This window comes from Hyperolius riggenbachi, chromosome 2, assembly GCF_040937935.1.
Source record: "Hyperolius riggenbachi isolate aHypRig1 chromosome 2, aHypRig1.pri, whole genome shotgun sequence".
Taxonomy (NCBI): Eukaryota; Metazoa; Chordata; class Amphibia; order Anura; family Hyperoliidae; genus Hyperolius; species Hyperolius riggenbachi.
The window spans coordinates 358,824,190-358,841,894 of NC_090647.1; the positions used below are offsets into that span (position 1 = coordinate 358,824,190).

The following is a 17,705-nucleotide window of genomic DNA, read 5'->3' on the forward strand; positions in this document are numbered from 1 at the left end:
CTAGGTGCATCTTATATGTCGGAGCATCTTATATTCCAAAAAATGCGGTACTTGGCTGAGAAAACACTGCTTTTCACCTGAATAAAGTGAATTTTAGAACAAATTGTCACGGCTGCTGTTTAGGATCCATTCTTAAAAATTCAGATCTAAAAGGGATCTAAGCACTGAATCACTAAAATATATATATAAAAAAACCTCCACCAAAAGGAGGTTTGTAAATAGTGTAGGGGATTTGGGGCAACAAGCATTACTTGGGCTGCTCCCCCCCCCCCCCATATGTGCTTCCCCATCTTCTCCAGTTTAATATATAGTTGGGTAAATTCCCTTTCAAAAGGAAGGGCAAAAGCAATTAGTCCACTCAACAGGTGATCCACCACACCCAACTTGACTACTCTTTTCTTTAGGGAGAAGACTATGATTAAATATAATGTGATCTTGCAGTGCAAAACTTTCTTCAATTTGATTGACACATATGCAAAAAGGTACAAAAACCGTAAAAACTTTTTTCCGAAAAAATCTGTGACATCAATCTTCATATGTAATATTAAAGTACATCCACACAGGATATATATTATAGGCCTCTACTAATCTTTGTACTACGTCAAGCGAGATTATTGGTATTGACAGTCTTATGAAAATTTCCTATGTGGATGCACTTAAATATTACATATAAAGAGTGATGTCACAGTTTTTACGTTTTTTGTACCTTTTTGCATATGTGTCAATAAAATTGAACAAAGTTTTGTACTGCAAGATCGCATTATATTTTATTCATAGTCTTCTCCCTAAAGAAAAGAGTCCCCATCTTCTCCAGCCAGACCTGCAGTTTGAAGTACCTGCGGCAGTGTTGTGCATTCTTGGCCGCTAAAATGCATGCCAGGAAATGTGGATTGGGATTGCGGTGAATGGGGACTCGTGACACCACCCTGGAGGCTTGAAACTGCTGTAGCTGTGTGTCTGGCTGGAGAAGATGGCAGAGTGCATACAGGTCAGGGGCTAGGGGGCAGCTCCTCTGAAGGTAAGTAATGTGTGTCACCCCCTTAAAAGCCCACACTATTAACAAATCTCCCTAAGGCACAAATCTCAGTCCCCAGAAGACAAACATGCCCTAATCTTCTACTTGAAGAGCTACCAAAAGGTAATCACAGGAAAAAAATCATCCTTTCTATCACAAGAGATTGCAAATGCAGTTAACAAACCAGCCCAACTGTTCCGCACAGTGGAAAAACTCTGCAACCCGGCATGTCAAAAACTTAATATCGAGTCTTCAAAGGACCTCTGTGACCAATTTGCCCATTTCTTCACAGACAGAGGGCTTGATTCACAAAGCGGTGATAACTCAGTTATCACGCCTAAAAGACTTTAGGCGTGATAAGCGGTGCAAAGCTGAGTTATCACCGATTTGTGCTGCTCTTCGCGCGAAGCTCCCGCGCGCAAAGTTTTGCGCGCGTAGCGCACCGCGCTGCGCGCGCAAAGTCCCATAGGGCTCAATGGACGCTGCGCGCGAAGCACGGCACACTGCGCGCGCAGCGCGGTGCGCTACGCGCGCAAAACTTTGCGCGCGGGAGATCGCGCGAGTTTCTTCTTATCACTCCTAAACTGAGTTTAGGCGTGATAAAGGGCTTTTCACAGACGTGCAAACACTTTGCACCGCTTTGTGAATCAAGCCCAAAGTCTCCGCTATAAGGTCCGCCATCCAACTTACAGCATCTGAGCCTAATATAGCGCCGAAGACCATTAGCAGAGACAACGTAACACCTTGGTCAAACTTCAAAGAAAATGATGAAGAAGTCACATCAAGCATCCTCCTTCACGTCCGCCTAACTACCTGTGACCTGGATCCTGGCCCAACACAGTTCATGTTGAACTGCCCCGACCTGTTCGTACCGGTATTCCTCAAAATTGTTAACTGTTCCTTACAATCAGGGATATTTCCTGCTTTACTGAAGGAAGCAATCATCAGGCCTCTCCTCAAAAAACCCTCCCTGGACCCAGATGCAATGACCAGCTACAGACCTGTCTCTAACCTCCCCTTTCTGGGCAAGCTAATTGAAAAAGCTGTATACCTCCAGCTAGAAGCCAGAATCCTACAATAACAGTTATGACCCATTCCAGTCTGGCTTCAGGAAACACCACAGCACTGAAACTGCCCTCATCCAAATATGCAACCACCTGCTCATGGCAAGAGACAGAGGAGAGGGCTCGATCCTCATACTGCTAGACCTTTCTGCAGCCTTTGACACAGTTGACCATGACATCTTGATAAACAGGCTACAGGAATACTGCGGCATTGATGGCATAGTACTTCAGTGGTTCCAATCCTTCTTGAGTGGCAGAACCCACAAAGTGTCTATGGGGCCCTTCCTGTCCACCCCTGTAACACTTAAGTTTGGGGTGCCCCAGGGCTCAATCCTCTCTCCCCTGCTTTTCACGATTTACATGCTACCGTTGGGAAAACTAATCCAAAAACATGGCCTGACATACCACTGCTATGCAGACGACACCCAACTATATCTTTCCTTCAAGCCTGGTGTGACAGACCCAACTCTAACTATAAACGCCTGCTTACGTGAACTACAGCAATGGATGAATGACAACTGGCTGAAACTAAATGCAGACAAAACTGAAGTCCTTCTGATTGGAGGGCAGAGCATGATAACAAAACAACTTAACTTGCAGTCTTCACCACTGGGAATAGGAGGCACGGATCTACGCAGCTCTGATCATGTGCGTAGCCTGGGAGTTCTAATTGATGGGGATTTAAACTTCAGAACTCAAATCTCTGCTGTGGTGAAATCATCCTATTTTCACCTGAAGAACATTGCAAAAATCAAGCACCTCATACCCCCAGAAGATCTGCCAACCTTAGTCCACGCCTTCATCACATCCCGACTGGACTACTGCAATGCTCTCTACACTGGCCTTCCAAAAAAGGTCTTGTACCGCCTACAGCTGATACAGAATACTGCTGCCAGACTGCTAACCAACCAACCCTGTCACTGCCACATAACGCCAGTCCTGCACTCCCTTCACTGGCTACCTATAGAATGGAGGGTCCTATTCAAGATCGGCCTACTGACATTTACATCCCTGAATAATCTAGGCCCTGGATACATGAAAGATATGTTACAGCTGCGTAGCAATCCCCGCATTCTCAGATCCACAGGTTCTAATAATCTAGTCATACCCAGAGTCCACTTGGAAACTTTTGGTCCCAGAGCCTTCTGTCATGCTGCCCCTACGTTTTGGAACTCCTTACCTCAACAGATCAGGACAGCCCCATCCCTGGACGTGTTTAAATCCAGACTGAAAACCCACCTGTTCAGTCTGGCATTTGCAGAAATATAACTTTTGTTGTGTGAATACTTCATCCTACTAATTACTGAATCTGAGAGTGCCTAAGCGCTTTGAGTCCTATGGGAGAAAAGCGCTATAGAAATGTTATTGTATTGTATTGTATTGTTTATGTATTTTAGTTATTAAACTGAAAATAAAAGACAAGACTCTTTACTATGTTACTAATGTTATATTTATCATTAGTACTAAACATACAATTAATTGTCATTGGTCTATTCTGAAGCTGGACTGAGCAAATGTTTTAGTAAGTGCTTTTGCACATAAAGAAGTACTTGAGAATCCCCCACTTGAGATTTTTTACTGGCTACTGTAAATGACAGCAACATAGAAAAAACAAATATAAATTGTATTTTTCTGTTGGACACGTGTACATTTATTTATTTTTGTTTTAAATTTTAAAAATAGTTGTCCTTTAAACATACAATTATCTCAAAAATCCATTTGCAGTACAGAATTGTTTTGAATAAAAGTAATAATTTAAGAAAAAGAATTAAACATTTGTATATCACCATATCTATTATTATTATTAGTAGCAATAGTAGTATATTATCTGTAACGTCACTTGCCTTAATGTTGTTGTTTAGGTCTACATACATTTGTCTTGTTTCTTCCATTTCATTTTCATCTAAAATAAATATGTAATGAATAAAAATATATCAAACTTACAAATTAAAATGGTTTTGACTAGATAACTGTTCATTCTATGCCCAAAGTTGCTGTAGTATAGTATTGCTTATCTGATGTATCAATTTGGTTTTGCTTCATTATATTTCTTGCTGTATATTGTACAGGGTAGCAAAAAAAAAAAATGAAATGCCGAAATTAAAATGAACCTGTAAAGTCATTAAAACATTGGCTGCACGATGGCATCCCTAACAGTGCCCTACATCTCCCAGGATTCAGCCTCATCCGGGAAGACCACGACATCTCTCTCTCTCTGGGATAAGGAAAGGGGGTGGCATCTGCCTATACATCAGCTCTGCATGGTGCTTCAACACCTCAACACTTGTCAAGAAATGCTCCCTGGAACTAGAACTCCTACTTGTGAACTGCAGGCCGACATACTCGCCCAGCGAGTTCTTCTCTTATGACCTCGTTGGTGTGTATATTCCACCCGATGCCGAGGTCAAAGCCGCCCTGTGTGATCTCAGCGATACCATCCTGAAGTGGGAGTCAGCCCTCCCAGACTCGCTGTTAATCATCATGGTGGTTTTAAACAGAGCCAATCTCCGCCAGGAGTTGCCACGCTTCCACCAGTACGTATCCTGCCCCACTAGGAACTCCAACACTCTAGACCACTGCTATACGGTCCTAAAAGATGCGTACAAGGCTACCCCGTGGGCAGCACTGGGCTCTACTGACCACTGCCTCATCCATCTGATACCCACGTACAGGAGGGGGCTGGAAACTGCAAAACCAGTCCTCAAGTCCAAGTGATGGTATGGTCAAGTGATGCTAAACTTCAGCTTCAAGCATGCTTCGACAGTACAGATTGGAAGGCCCTGGAAGCATCAAACCTAGACGTGTGGGCGGACAATGTTGCCTCGTACATCAGTTTTTGTGAGGACCATACCAAGGAAAACCTTCAAACTTTACCCAAACGACAAACCGTGGTTCTCCAACAGACTATGACAACTGCAGAGGTGCAAGGAAGCAGCATACAAGTCCGGCAACCAGGAGGACTACAGGAGAGCAAAAAACATCCTAAACAAAGAACTTAGAGTGGCCAAAAAGAACTTTGCAGAAAAACTAGAACAGAACCTCACCTCAAAGGACTCACGGGCAGAGTGGAAGCGGCTAAAGGCCGCCACTAAGAACCAGGGGGCATCCGCACATCCTCCAGAGCCCCCTGCTCCCTCCTCTGCCCTAGCTGTCCCACAACCAAGACCACCGCCTCTAGCTGTGAATGAGGGTGAAGTTCTGCAACATCTGTTAAGACTAAATCATAGGTAAGCTTCTGGCCCAGACGGTAATCCACCGGCCTGCCTGAGAACTTGTGCACAACAGCTCACTCCCATCCTCTCCTCTATCTTCACCAAATCCATTCAGGAAGGGAGAGTCCCCGTGTGCTTCAAGAGGTCCACTATCATTCCTGTCCCCAAAAAACAGGGATGTCTCCAACCTCAAGAACTACAGGCAAGGAAGGATCCGCAAGCCAGACAATGGATGATGAAAAAAGCTGGTATACTTCAGGAAAACCTTACTGCGCTTGAGGTCCACCCTACCCTACGCCTGTGGATCACAGACTTCCTCACCAACAGATCCCAGGTCGTGAAGCTAGGAACTATACTCTCACAACCAAGGACCACCAACACAGAGGCCCCACAAGGATGTGTTCTGTCGCCATTCCTATTCTCCCTATACACAAACAACTGCAGATCCATGGCAAACTCGGTCAAAGTGATCAAATTTGCCTGACGACACCACCATTGTGGGTCTCATCACCAAAAATGAGCGGGAGTACCGTCACCAGGTGGACAAAATCTGACACTGGTGCAGGGAGAACGGCCTGGTCCTCAACACTGCAAAAACTGTTGAAATGGTCGTTGATTTTAGGACGCACGCCCCCCCACCTCCAATCTGCATCGACAACACAGAAGTTGAAAGAGTGCCTTGTGCGCGCCTTCTGGGCACTACAATCTGAAATGGCCTAACTTGGAGAACAAACACCACCTCCATCCAGAGGAAAGCCCAACAGAGACTATTCTTCCTCCGCCAACTGAAGAAGTTTGGTATGTTCCAGAAACTCCTGATGAGTTTCTACTCCGCCACAATCGAATCTATCCTCTGCACCTCCATCCTGATTTGGTAGGCCAGTTCCTCTGCCAGTGACAGAGGGTCATGAGATCAGCAGAGAGAATCATCAGCAAACCACTCCCCCCTCTGGACCCCCTCCTGGCTGCGATCCAGGGCTTTGAGGATCGCCAATGATCCCTCACATCCAGGCTACCGCTTCTTCAGTCGGCTTCCTTTGGGCAGGAGATTCCGGTCTATCGCCACCAAGACCTCAAGGCACAGAAACAGCTTCTTCCCCTCAGGCGTCAACTCACTGAACTCTATGCACTTTATTCCCATCCGTTGATCATTCTCATTCTACACACTCTCCCCCTACACGCAGGCTTTACCTGTACAAGCCTGACCATGATAGAAACTGTAGCACTGTGAACTTTGCACAATCTGTGATTTAACTCTGTGTGTTACTCTTTTCTGGTAAATGGTAATTGTTGGAATTGTTGTGTTTTGTGTATTGCTACAACTAGCCCTGTGTATGCCAAGCCCAATTCCAGGCAAAATCCAGTCGTGCTGGGTGAAATAAAAATATTCTGATTCTGAATATAGATGTTAGCATGTTTGTGTATATATACAGGCAGTACTTGGATAGATTTTTATCTAGATGTTTTTGCATGTGGGAGGACACCGAAGTGCCCAGAGAAAACTCACAGGCGGGGGAGAACATGCCAATTCTGTGCAGATAGTGCACTGGCTGAACCAGGGATCTAACCCTGCAAGGCAAGAGTGCCATCTACATCCTACATAATATATCTATATCTATATATCCTGAACTGGCATCTTATTTGGTTACACAGATATTACTGTAGGGTAATAATGCTATATGCTGGGAATATGGAATGACTATATAGAAATATAGTTTACTTTTTAAAGATTAATTGCTTCATGTTATTGTCTCTCTGTTCCATTATTAACATTTTCCCTTTTTGATACTGTTACAAATTATTTTTCAAAAAGACCTGCAACTGTGTCTGCTTTACTTTAACCATGAAGATTTATTTGTACAAGATTATTGCATCTGTATAGTATATGCTTAGACAATTGTGTTTACCAATTAGCTAGATAGCATATGTAGGATTTGAGCCTTTGGCCAGGGATCAAGTCCGGTATGCAAGACAGGAGAATTTAGGCAAGGCTCCCTAATGATCCTGGTCGCCCGTGGAGCCCTGAAGTGCTTTGAGTTCACCAGGAGAAAAGCGTGATATACAGTAAATGTTCTGTGTCTTCTCAATTATTTCTCATTTTTAAACATTTATCAATTTAATTAGACCTATTATTGACAGCACTGACAAATTTACCACAGCTCTTTATAAAGTATATTTACTCCTTCAGAGCCTAGCAGCTATGGCTCCTTGAGGACTAGAGCCATATTTATCTCTTTCAACAACCGTTCCATGCCAATTGGCGTGGACGCGGCGGCAGCCCCAGGACCACTCCACACCAATTGGCGTGAAATCCTGGGGCGGGGTTTTACAGGAGATCGCACACACCGATGCGTGGGCATCTCCGCTTCTCCCAGCAGCGATCGCCGCTAGAAGACTGTCTATTTACACTGTACAGCGCTGCGATCTACAGCAGAGCTGTACTGGGGACAGCTGTGTGACAATGCATGTCTCCCTGGGAGGCTCAGGAGTGATCAGCTGGCAGGGGGAGGGAGGTCCAAGTATAAATATTTAAAAAAATAGTGATATTTATAGAAATAAAAATAAATAAAAATAAACATGCCGGCAGGGATAAGAGCCTACCAACAGAAAGTTCTGGTGGGCAGAAAAGGTGGGGGAATCACTTGGGTGCTGAGTTGTACGGCTTTAAAGCTGCAGTGGCCTAATTTGTAAAAAAAAAAAAAAATAGCCTGGTCACAGGCCCGTGGTCCTTGAGTGGTTAAAAAAGTTTCCTATGTGTTCACTGTAATTGGCTCACAACATTACAGGTTCAGGAACGAAATGAAGTTTGGCTGCTGAATGTTGCATGAAATGCAGCTGTCTTAAGACAGCTGAGCTTAGCAGTGGTGGGCGCACATGATTGCCTTAGGAGCACAAGACACGGTGTAGTTGAATCTACAATGCCCCATGCGTAAAAGACATCCGAGGTGAAAATAAACTGATGAGGACAACAATTGTATCTATCCTCAGTCTCCTAAAAATAACTTTTTTTTAGATATCCCAGTTTTATTTTATATTTAAATCTAGTTTCTACGTTTTTACTGTTTTATTGTCTCTGCTCAATGACACTTTCATTGAAGTATGTCAGAGCTCAAATCTATGAATTATTGACCCTTTTTTTAATCTCTTTTCTGCTTTCAGTAGCCATTTACTGAATGGAAAGCATTTTGTGGCTGTAATTACCTATCAGTGAGGGTTTTGCTATAGTCTGACCCAGTCCAGACCCGGACAGAAACTGTCACTTGCATACCTGATGTTTAACTCTTTCAGAGAAAGATAAAAAGGAACACTGCCTAGTTATTTGTTTGCTTGGCACTGTACATACACATGTTTATCTAATCATGTCACATCTCACCTCGGTTTTCCTTTAAGCAGGTGCAAGGGACGCCTATTTTTTTACTATGCACGGTCTGTGGAAGGATAAACAATTCACATCACTAAAGATCCTTTAGATCTTCTAGATTGTAAGCCTTAAGGCAGGGTTCTCCTCCTTATGACTCCTACCTGGTCATGCACCTCCATTACTGTACACCCATCCTATGGATCTGAGTGAACGCTTGAGTGAAGTTGACTTGCCTAATCTCCATGTTCCCATCCAGTGACTGACTAAGCATGACCTTGAACTCATACTGTGCTGTGTGATCTGGTTTTCATGCATGCGTTATATGTTGGAGCTTAACCACTTAACGACCGCCCCCAGCCGATGGGCGGCGGCAAAGACCGGGCCCAAACGACCGCAATACGCCCATCGGCGGGGGCGGCTGCGGGAGTGGCTGTGCGGCGATCGCGTCATTCGTGACGCGATCAGCCGCCGGGGACTGGCTCCGCCCACCGTTCGTTGTAACCCGCCGGCCGTTCGGAAGCGCCGGCGGGTTACTAGCACCCGGATCGCCGCATGTAACAAGTATAATAGGCTTTGTAATGTATACAAAGCCTATTATACTGGCTGCCTCCTGCCCTGGTGGTCCCAGTGTCCGAGGGACCACCAGGGCAGGCTGCAGCCACCCTAGTCTGCACCCAAGCACACTGATTTCCCCCTCCCCTGCCCCCTGATCGCCCACAGCACCCCTCAGACCCCCCCCTGCCCACCCCCCAGACCACTGTTTGCACCCAGTCACCCCCCTAATCACCCATCAATCACTCCCTGTCACTATCTGTCAACGCTATTTTATTTTTAAGTCCCTAATCTGCCCCCTACTCCCTCCTGATCACCCCCCCACCCCTCAGATTCTCCCCAGACCCCCCCCCCGTGTACTGTATGCATCTATCCCCCCTGATCACCTGTCAATCACCTGTCAATCACCCGTCAATCACCCGTCAATCACCCCCTGTCACTGCCACCCATCAATCAGCCCCTAACCTGCCCCTTGCGGGCAATCTGATGACCCACCCACACCAATAGATCGCCCGCAGATCCGACATCAGATCACCTCCCAAATCCATTGTTTACATCTCTTATCTCCTCTAAACACCCACTAATTACCCATCAATCACCCCCTATCACCACCTGTCACTGTTACCCATCAGATTAGACCCTAATCTGCCCCTTGCGGGCACCCAATCACCCGCCCACACGCTCAGATTGCCCTCAGACCCCCCCTTATCAATTCGCCCATGCAATATTTACATCTGTTATTCCCTGTAATAACCCACTGATCACCTGTCAATCACCCATCAATCACCCCCTGTCACTGCCACCCATCAATCACCCCCTGTCACTGCCACCCATCAAACAGCCCCTAACCTGCCCCTTGCGGGCAATCTGATCACCCACCCACACCAATAGATCGCCCGCAGATCCGACATCAGATCACCTCCCAAATCCATTGTTTACATCTCTTATCTCCTCTAAACACCCACTAATTACCCATCAAACACCCCCTATCACCACCTGTCACTGTTACCCATCAGATTAGACCCTAATCTGCCCCTTGCGGGCACCCAATCACCCGCCCACACGCTCAGATTGCCCTCAGACCCCCCCTTATCAATTCGCCCGTGCAATATTTACATCTGTTATTCCCTGTAATAACCCACTGATCACCTGTCAATCACCCATCAATCACCCCCTGTCACTGCCACCCATCAATCACCCCCTGTCACTGCCACCCATCAAACAGCCCCTAACCTGCCCCTTGCGGGCAATCTGATCACCCACCCACACCAATAGATCGCCCGCAGATCTTCTCTCCTCTAAACACCCACTAATTACCCATCAATCACCCCCTATCACCACCTGTCACTGTTACCCATCAGATTAGACCCTAATCTGCCCCTTGCGGGCACCCAATCACCCGCCCACACCTCAGAACGCCCTCAGACCCCAGCCCTGATCACCTCGCCAGTGCATTGCTTGCATCTATTTCCCCCCTCTAATCACACCTTGAGACACCCATCAATCACCTCCTGTCACCCCCTAGCACACCTACCCATCAGATCAGGCCCTAATTTGCCCCGTGTGGGCACCTGATCACTCGGCCAAACCCTCAGATCCCCCTCAGACCCCCTTCCGATCACGTCCCCAGTGCATTTATTGCATCTATTTTCCCCTCTAACCGCCCCCTGAGACACCCATCAATCACCTCCTGTCACCCCCCTAGCACTCCTATCCATCAGATCAGGCCCAATACATCCTGTCATCTAAAAGGCCACCCTGCTTATGACCGCTTCCACAAAATTTGCCCCCTCATAGACCACCTGTCATCAAAATTTGCAGATGCTTATACCCCTGAACAGTCATTTTGAGAAATTTGGTTTCCAGACTACTCACAGTTTTGGGCCCGTAAAATGCCAGGGCAGTATAGGAACCCCACAAGTGACCCCATTTTAGAAAGAAGACACCCCAAGGTATTCTGTTAGGTGTATGATGAGTTCATAGAATATTTTATTTTTTGTCAAAAGTTAGAGGAAATTGATTTTTATTGTTTTTTTCACAAAGTGTCATTTTTCACTAACTTGTGACAAAAAATAAAATCTTCTATGAACTCACCATACCCCTAACGGAATACCTTGGGGTGTCTTCTTTCTAAAATGGGGTCACTTGTGGGGTTCCTATACTGCCCTGGCATTTTAGGGGCCCTAAACCGTGAGGAGTAGTCTAGAATCCAAATGCCTCAAAATGACCTGTGAATAGGACGTTAGGCCCCTTAGCGCACCTAGGTTGCAAAAAAGTGTCACACATGTGGTATCGCCGTACTCAGAAGAAGTAGTATAATGTGTTTTGCGGTGTATTTTTATACATACCCATGCTGGGTGGGAGAAATCTCTCTGTAAATGGACAATTGTGTGTAAAAAAAATCAAATAATTGTCATTTACAGAGATATTTCTCCCACCCAGCATCTGTATGTGTAAAAATACACCCCAAAACACATTATACTACTTCTCCTGAGTACGGCGGTACCACATGTGTGGCACTTTTTTGCACCCTAAGTGCGCTAAGGGGCCCAAAGTCCAATGAGTACCTTTAGGATTTCACAGGTCATTTTGCGACATTTGGTTTCAAGACTACTCCTCACGGTTTAGGGCCCCTAAAATGCCAGGGCAGTATAGGAACCCCACAAATGACCCCATTTTAGAAAGAAGACACCCCAAGGTATTCCGTTAGGAGTATGGTGAGTTCATAGAAGATTTTATTTTTTTGTCACAAGTTAGCGGAAAATGACACTTTGTGAAAAAAAACAATTAACATCAATTTCCGCTAACTTGTGACAAAAAAAAAAAATCTTCTATGAACTCACCATACTCCTAATGGAATACCTTGGGGTGTCTTCTTTCTAAAATGGGGTAATTTGTGGGGTTCCTATACTGTCCTGGCATTTTAGGGGCCCTAAACCGTGAGGAGTAGTCTTGAAACGAAATTTCTCAAAATGACCTGTGAAATCCTAAAGGTACTCATTGGACTTTGGGCCCCTTAGCGCAGTTAGGGTGCAAAAAAGTGCCACACATGTGGTATCGCCGTACTCAGGAGAAGTAGTATAATGTGTTTTGGGGTGTATTTTTCCACATACCCATGCTGAGTGGCAGAAATATCTCTATAAATAGACAATTGTGTGTAAAAAAAATAAAAAAATTGTCATTTACGGAGATATTTCTCCCACCCAGCATGGGTATGTGTAAAAATACACCCCAAAACACATTATACTACTTTTTCTGAGTACGGCAATACCACATGTGTGGCACTTTTTTGCAGCCTAACTGCGCTAAGGGGCCCAAAGTCCAATGAGCATCTTTAGGCTTTACAGGGGTGCTTACAATTAGGCACCCCCCAAAATGCCAGGACAGTGAACACACCCCACAAATGACCCCATTTTGGAAAGTAGACACTTCAAGGTATTCAGAGAGGAGCATAGTGAGTCCGTGGCAGATTTCATTTTTTTTTTGTCGCAAGTTAGAAGAAATGGAAACTTTTTTTTTTTTTGTTGTTGTCACAAAGTGTCATTTTCCGCTAACTTGTGACAAAAAATAAAATCTTCTATGAACTCACCATGCCTCTCACTGAATACTTTGGGATGTCTTCTTTCCAAAATGGGGTCATTTGGGGGGTATTTGTACTATCCTGGAATTTTAGCCCCTCATGAAACCTGACAGGTGCGCAGAAAAGTCAGAGATGCTTGAAAATGGGAAAATTCACTTTTGGCACCATAGTTTGTAAACGCTATAACTTTTACCCAATCCAATAAATATACACTGAATGGTTTTTTTTTATCAAAGACATGTAGCAGAATAACTTTCGCGCTCAAATGTATAGGAAATTTTACTTTATTTGAAAAATGTCAGCACAGAAAGTTAAAAAAGTCATTTTTTTGACAAAATTCATGTCTTTTTTGATGAATATAATAAAAAGTAAAACTCGCAGCAGCAATCAAATAGCATCAAAAGAAAGATGTATTAGTGACAAGAAAAGGAGGTAAAATTCATTTAGGTGGTAGGTTGTATGACCGAGCATTAAACCGTGAAAGCTGCAGTGGTCTGAATGGAGAAAAAGGCTCTGGTCCTTAAGGGGCGAAAAGACTGTGGTCCTGAAGTGGTTAATAAATACAATAAATAAATAATAGTGAAGCTCAAGTTCTAATATCCCCACCACAGGTCAGTAAGAAAATTAACCTTTTAATCACTGAAGAGGGAGGAGACCTAGTTGTCCAGAAACAGAATCAGAATCAAGTTTAATGGCCAAGTACAGGGGTTGCACTTGGAATTATTTTTGGCACAGGCAGGCTCGAGTTGTACACAAGACAAGTAATACAGATATACATTTACCGTAAACAGATATACAACATTAGTACAGGAGGGCAGTAGAGTAGTTAAATAACTCTAGAATAGTTGAGGTGGTGTACCATGGGCGGGCTACTGCCCGGGTGTCGGAACAGGAGCTAGGGAGTGCGCTTGGGAGGGAACGTTGAGGAGGTCAATGGCTTGTGGAAAGAAGGTGTTTCTGTGTCTAGTGGTCCTGGTGGGTAAGGACCTGTAGCGGCGGCCTAAGGGGAGGAGACTGAAATAGCGGTTGCCAGGGTGGGTGGGGTCACTTGCTATTCTAGCGGCCCTTGAGCGTAGTCTGAACGAGTAGAGAATGTTGAGTGGTGGGAGGGGAATACCGATGATCCTTTCGGCAGACTTTATGACTCTTTGTAGTCTGTACACGTCGCTCGCAGAGGCCCCTGCATACCACACGATGATGGAAGAGCCAAGTATTGACTCAATGGCAGCAGAGTAGAAGCAGGTCATAATGTCTTGCGACATTCCAAACTTTTTCAGCTGTCGTAGGAAAAACAGCCGTTGTTGCGCTTTCTTCTGTATCATTGTGACGTTTGCCTCCCACCTTAGGTTGCTGGATATGGTGGTGCCTAGGAAACGTGCATGCGGGACCGTGGCCACCTCAGTGCCTTCGATGAGGACCGGAGGGAAGTTCGGGACGGCCTTTTCTGAAATCAATGATCAGTTCTGCGGTTTTAGCTGTGTTCAGTACAAGCTTGTTTGCCTTGCACCAGTTGCAGATATTCGCAATCTGTTGGCGATAGGCTCGTTTATCGCTCCCTTCTATAAGACCAAGGATGGTGGTATCATCTGCAAACTTGATGACCTGGACCGAGCGGTTTGTTGAGATGCAGAAGTTTGTGTACAGCGAGAACAGCATTGGGGACAGGACACAGCCCTGGGGGGCACCCGTGTTGGTGACTCGCATTTGCGAGGAGAAGGTGCTCAGCTTGACTGTCTGAGTCCTGTTTGAGAGTAAAGTCCTTCAGCCAGCTACAGAGGCTGGGATGCACATTGAGGAGAACTAGCCTGTCAGAGTCCAAGAGGAGGATCCTGGCATAGGTGTTTGGCCTGTCAAGGTGGCTCAAAACGTGCTCCAGGCTGATATTAATGGCATCCTCCACGGACCTGTTGGCCCTGTAGGCGAACTGATAAGGATCCATCAACTCCTTGGTGGTGTGTTTCAGGCGGGAAAGGACCAGCCTCTCGAAGACCTTCATGATGTTTGAAGTTAGTGCGACCGGTGTGAAATTATTTAGGTCAGTGGCACCTGATTTCTTTGGGATGGGGATGATTGTGGAGATTTTTAGGCAAGAGGGAACCCTGTGTTCCTTTATGGATTGTGAGAACAGGGAAGTGAGGACTGGGGCCAGTTGGTCTGCACAGGTTTTTAGGCAGAGGTTTGACACACCATCTGGGCCCAAAGCTTTCCGGGGATTGAGTAGTTTAAGGTATCTCAGAACCTCGGCCTCTGAAACCATCAGTGCGGCTGGGGGGCCTGGGCTAGTATGGACCTGGGAGGTCATGACCGGTGGCACCTGGTCGTGGGGTACATCTTCTTGGTTGTCTTCAAACCTACAGTAAAACCTATTCAGATCTTCCGCTAGCTTAGCACTGGGAGTCATGTGATGAGGGGGAGTCTTGAAGTTTGTGGCCACCTTGAGACCTTTCCAGACTTCGCGCGAGTTGTTTGAGCAGAGACTCAGCCGCATTTTATCAGAGAACCTTCTTTTTTCCGCTCTCAGTTCTTTGTTGAGGGTGTTTTTGGCCTTCCTGAACTCCTCAAGGTTGCAACTCTGGTGGGCTCCCTCCTTGGCTCTTCGTAGCAGGCGAAGCTTGTTGCTGAACCAGGGTTTATTGTTGGGGTACACTCTATAGGACTTTGACGGGATGCACATGTCCTCGCAGAAATTGATATAGGATGTGACGATATCTGCCCATTCATCTAGGTCGCCGTTCGGAGGGGCAAGGGCTGACCAGTCAGTGCAGTCAAAGCAGGCCTGTAGTTTTAGCTTTGCTTCCGTCGTCCATTTCTTGGTTGACTTTAGGGCTGGTTTGGAGTTCTCAAGTCGCCTTTTGTAGGTAGGAATCAGTTGGATGAGGCAATGGTCCGAGTTGCCAAGGGCTGCTCGAGAGATAGCCTTGTAAGCGCTCCTGAGGATGGTATAGCAATGATCCAGAGTGTTCTGGTTCCTGGTTGGGCATGTGATGTGCTGTACGTAGCGTGGCATCTCTGAGTGGAGGTTGGCTTGGTTAAAGTCTCCCATGATGATGAAGAGGGAGTCTGGCAGGGTCGTTTCCCATTTCGCGATGATGTCACTTAGGGTACGTGTGGCACTCTTGATGTCTGCGTCGGGGGGGATGTAGACCCCGGCGAGTACAAAAGAGGCAAATTCCCTCGGTGAGTAGTATGGTCTGCAGTTCATTAGGAGGACTTCAAGGTCTGGAGAGCAGCTTTTGGTCAGGATGGTCAAGTCGCGACACCACTTAGAGCTGATGTAGAAGCAGACCCCTCCACCCCTCTTTTTACCAGATGAGGTGGGGTCTCTGTCCGCACAAAGGAGGTTGAAGCCTGGCAGGTGCAGAGAATGTTCTGGGATACTGTCATTTAGCCACGTCTCTGTAAAGCACAGAACAGGGGTGCTCTTTTCGATCGAGGGCTTGTGGCTCAGTAACTGAATTTCATCTAGCTTATTGGGAAGGGAGCGGACGTTGGCTAGGAGAATGGATTGAATGGGTGACCGCAGCCCTTTCTTCTTCAGTTTCACCAGTGCTCCTGCACGCTTCCCTCTGTGGCACTTTCTCTTGTGGCCTAGCGCATAGTTCCTCATAAGGTGGTCTACATGCTCCCATGTCCACAGGACACCCTTAAAAATGCAAGGAGAACATATAAACTCTATGCAGAAATGTTTTTTGGGTTGAGATTCAGACTTGAGTGCAGCAAGGCGAGAGCGCTTACCACTTGGCTACCATATCCCCCACTGGTTATGCTGCTCCCTCTACTATAACTGCTGCAAATTAAGTGAGAATCTTCTTAAAGAGACACTGAAGTGTCTAAAAAAACATCTTTTTATTTAATAAATGTGTTTAACCTAATAGCCCTAACTAAACCACTGCATCCCCGTGGCTGTAAGCTATCTAAATCCCCCCTAACTCCCCCCCTCCCTCTCCCCTGCAAAATCCATGACTTTCTTGGTCGTGGATTTTGCTGTCCTAAGCGCTTCCGTGTTAGGCAGGGCTATGAGCTGCAGTCCTGCCTCACACGTGTCTGTCAGCGGCGGATCTCCGCCTCTCCCCCGCCCCTCTCAGCGAAGGAAGACTGAGATGGGTGGGGGAGAGGCGGCGATCCGCAGCTGACAGACGCGTGTGAGGCAGGGCTGCAGCTCATAGCCCTGCCTCACACGGAAGCGCAGCCCGGATTGCCCCCCCGGGGAGTGTGGGGGGATTTAGTTAGATTAGAGCGGCTTGAATGCGGCGGTTTAGTTAGGGCTATTAGGTTAAACACTTTCATTAAATAAAAAGAAGCTTTTTTTGAGACTTCAGAGTCTCTTTAAAACAAGATGGGAAATGGTAATAAAAGGTTCTCCATTGCAGAGCCTAGACTAAAGGTGCCGATCAAGGATACAATCTTGACTGTACAATCTTATTAAATCTATGTAGTTGACAATTAAACTGTGTGAATATACATTAAATTGATACTTTAGGTAGCCCTTCATATAAATGTGGTAAGACTGTACTGTGAAAATTGATGGGCACATTTATAAAAAGCAGTGCAAGGAAAAGTAGGTGCTAATTTAGAGCAGAGAGAGATCTGTCACCCTGAACAACTGCTCCACATTTGCACTAGTTTTGCTCGGAGCACAGCTAGGGTTTTTCTGCATGGGATCATTATGGGAATATCTTTAGAATGGCATTCTTTTCTTTTTAAAGTACACTAGTGTTCGTTTTTGGGCTGACTAATGAGGATTAACACGTATAAGGCTGTAATATATCAGATTCTGAATGGGTTATATAAAGCACAATTGAATACAAAGAGATTTGCACACCTGTCATAAATAGATTTGCCTCAAGCTAGAAAGGGAAAGCAAAAAATGGGTGCAAAGTCTATAAACCGGACCGGGATAACAGTCCTACACATACATAGA

General features: G+C 45.7%; 1 protein-coding gene across 2 annotated transcripts in view; it reads right to left on the bottom strand.

The window, feature by feature from the left end:
- Positions 1–17,705, bottom strand: part of SYCP1 (synaptonemal complex protein 1) — a 228,512-nt gene that overhangs the window by 158,678 nt on the left and 52,129 nt on the right. The window contains exon 8 of one of the 2 annotated variants that reach the window (XM_068269680.1): positions 3,924–3,982. The exons of the other annotated variant lie outside the window; for it this stretch is intronic. Coding sequence (XP_068125781.1) covers positions 3,924–3,982 — 59 coding nt within the window. The remainder of the gene's footprint in view (positions 1–3,923; positions 3,983–17,705) is intronic. 2 annotated transcript variants of the gene reach the window in all.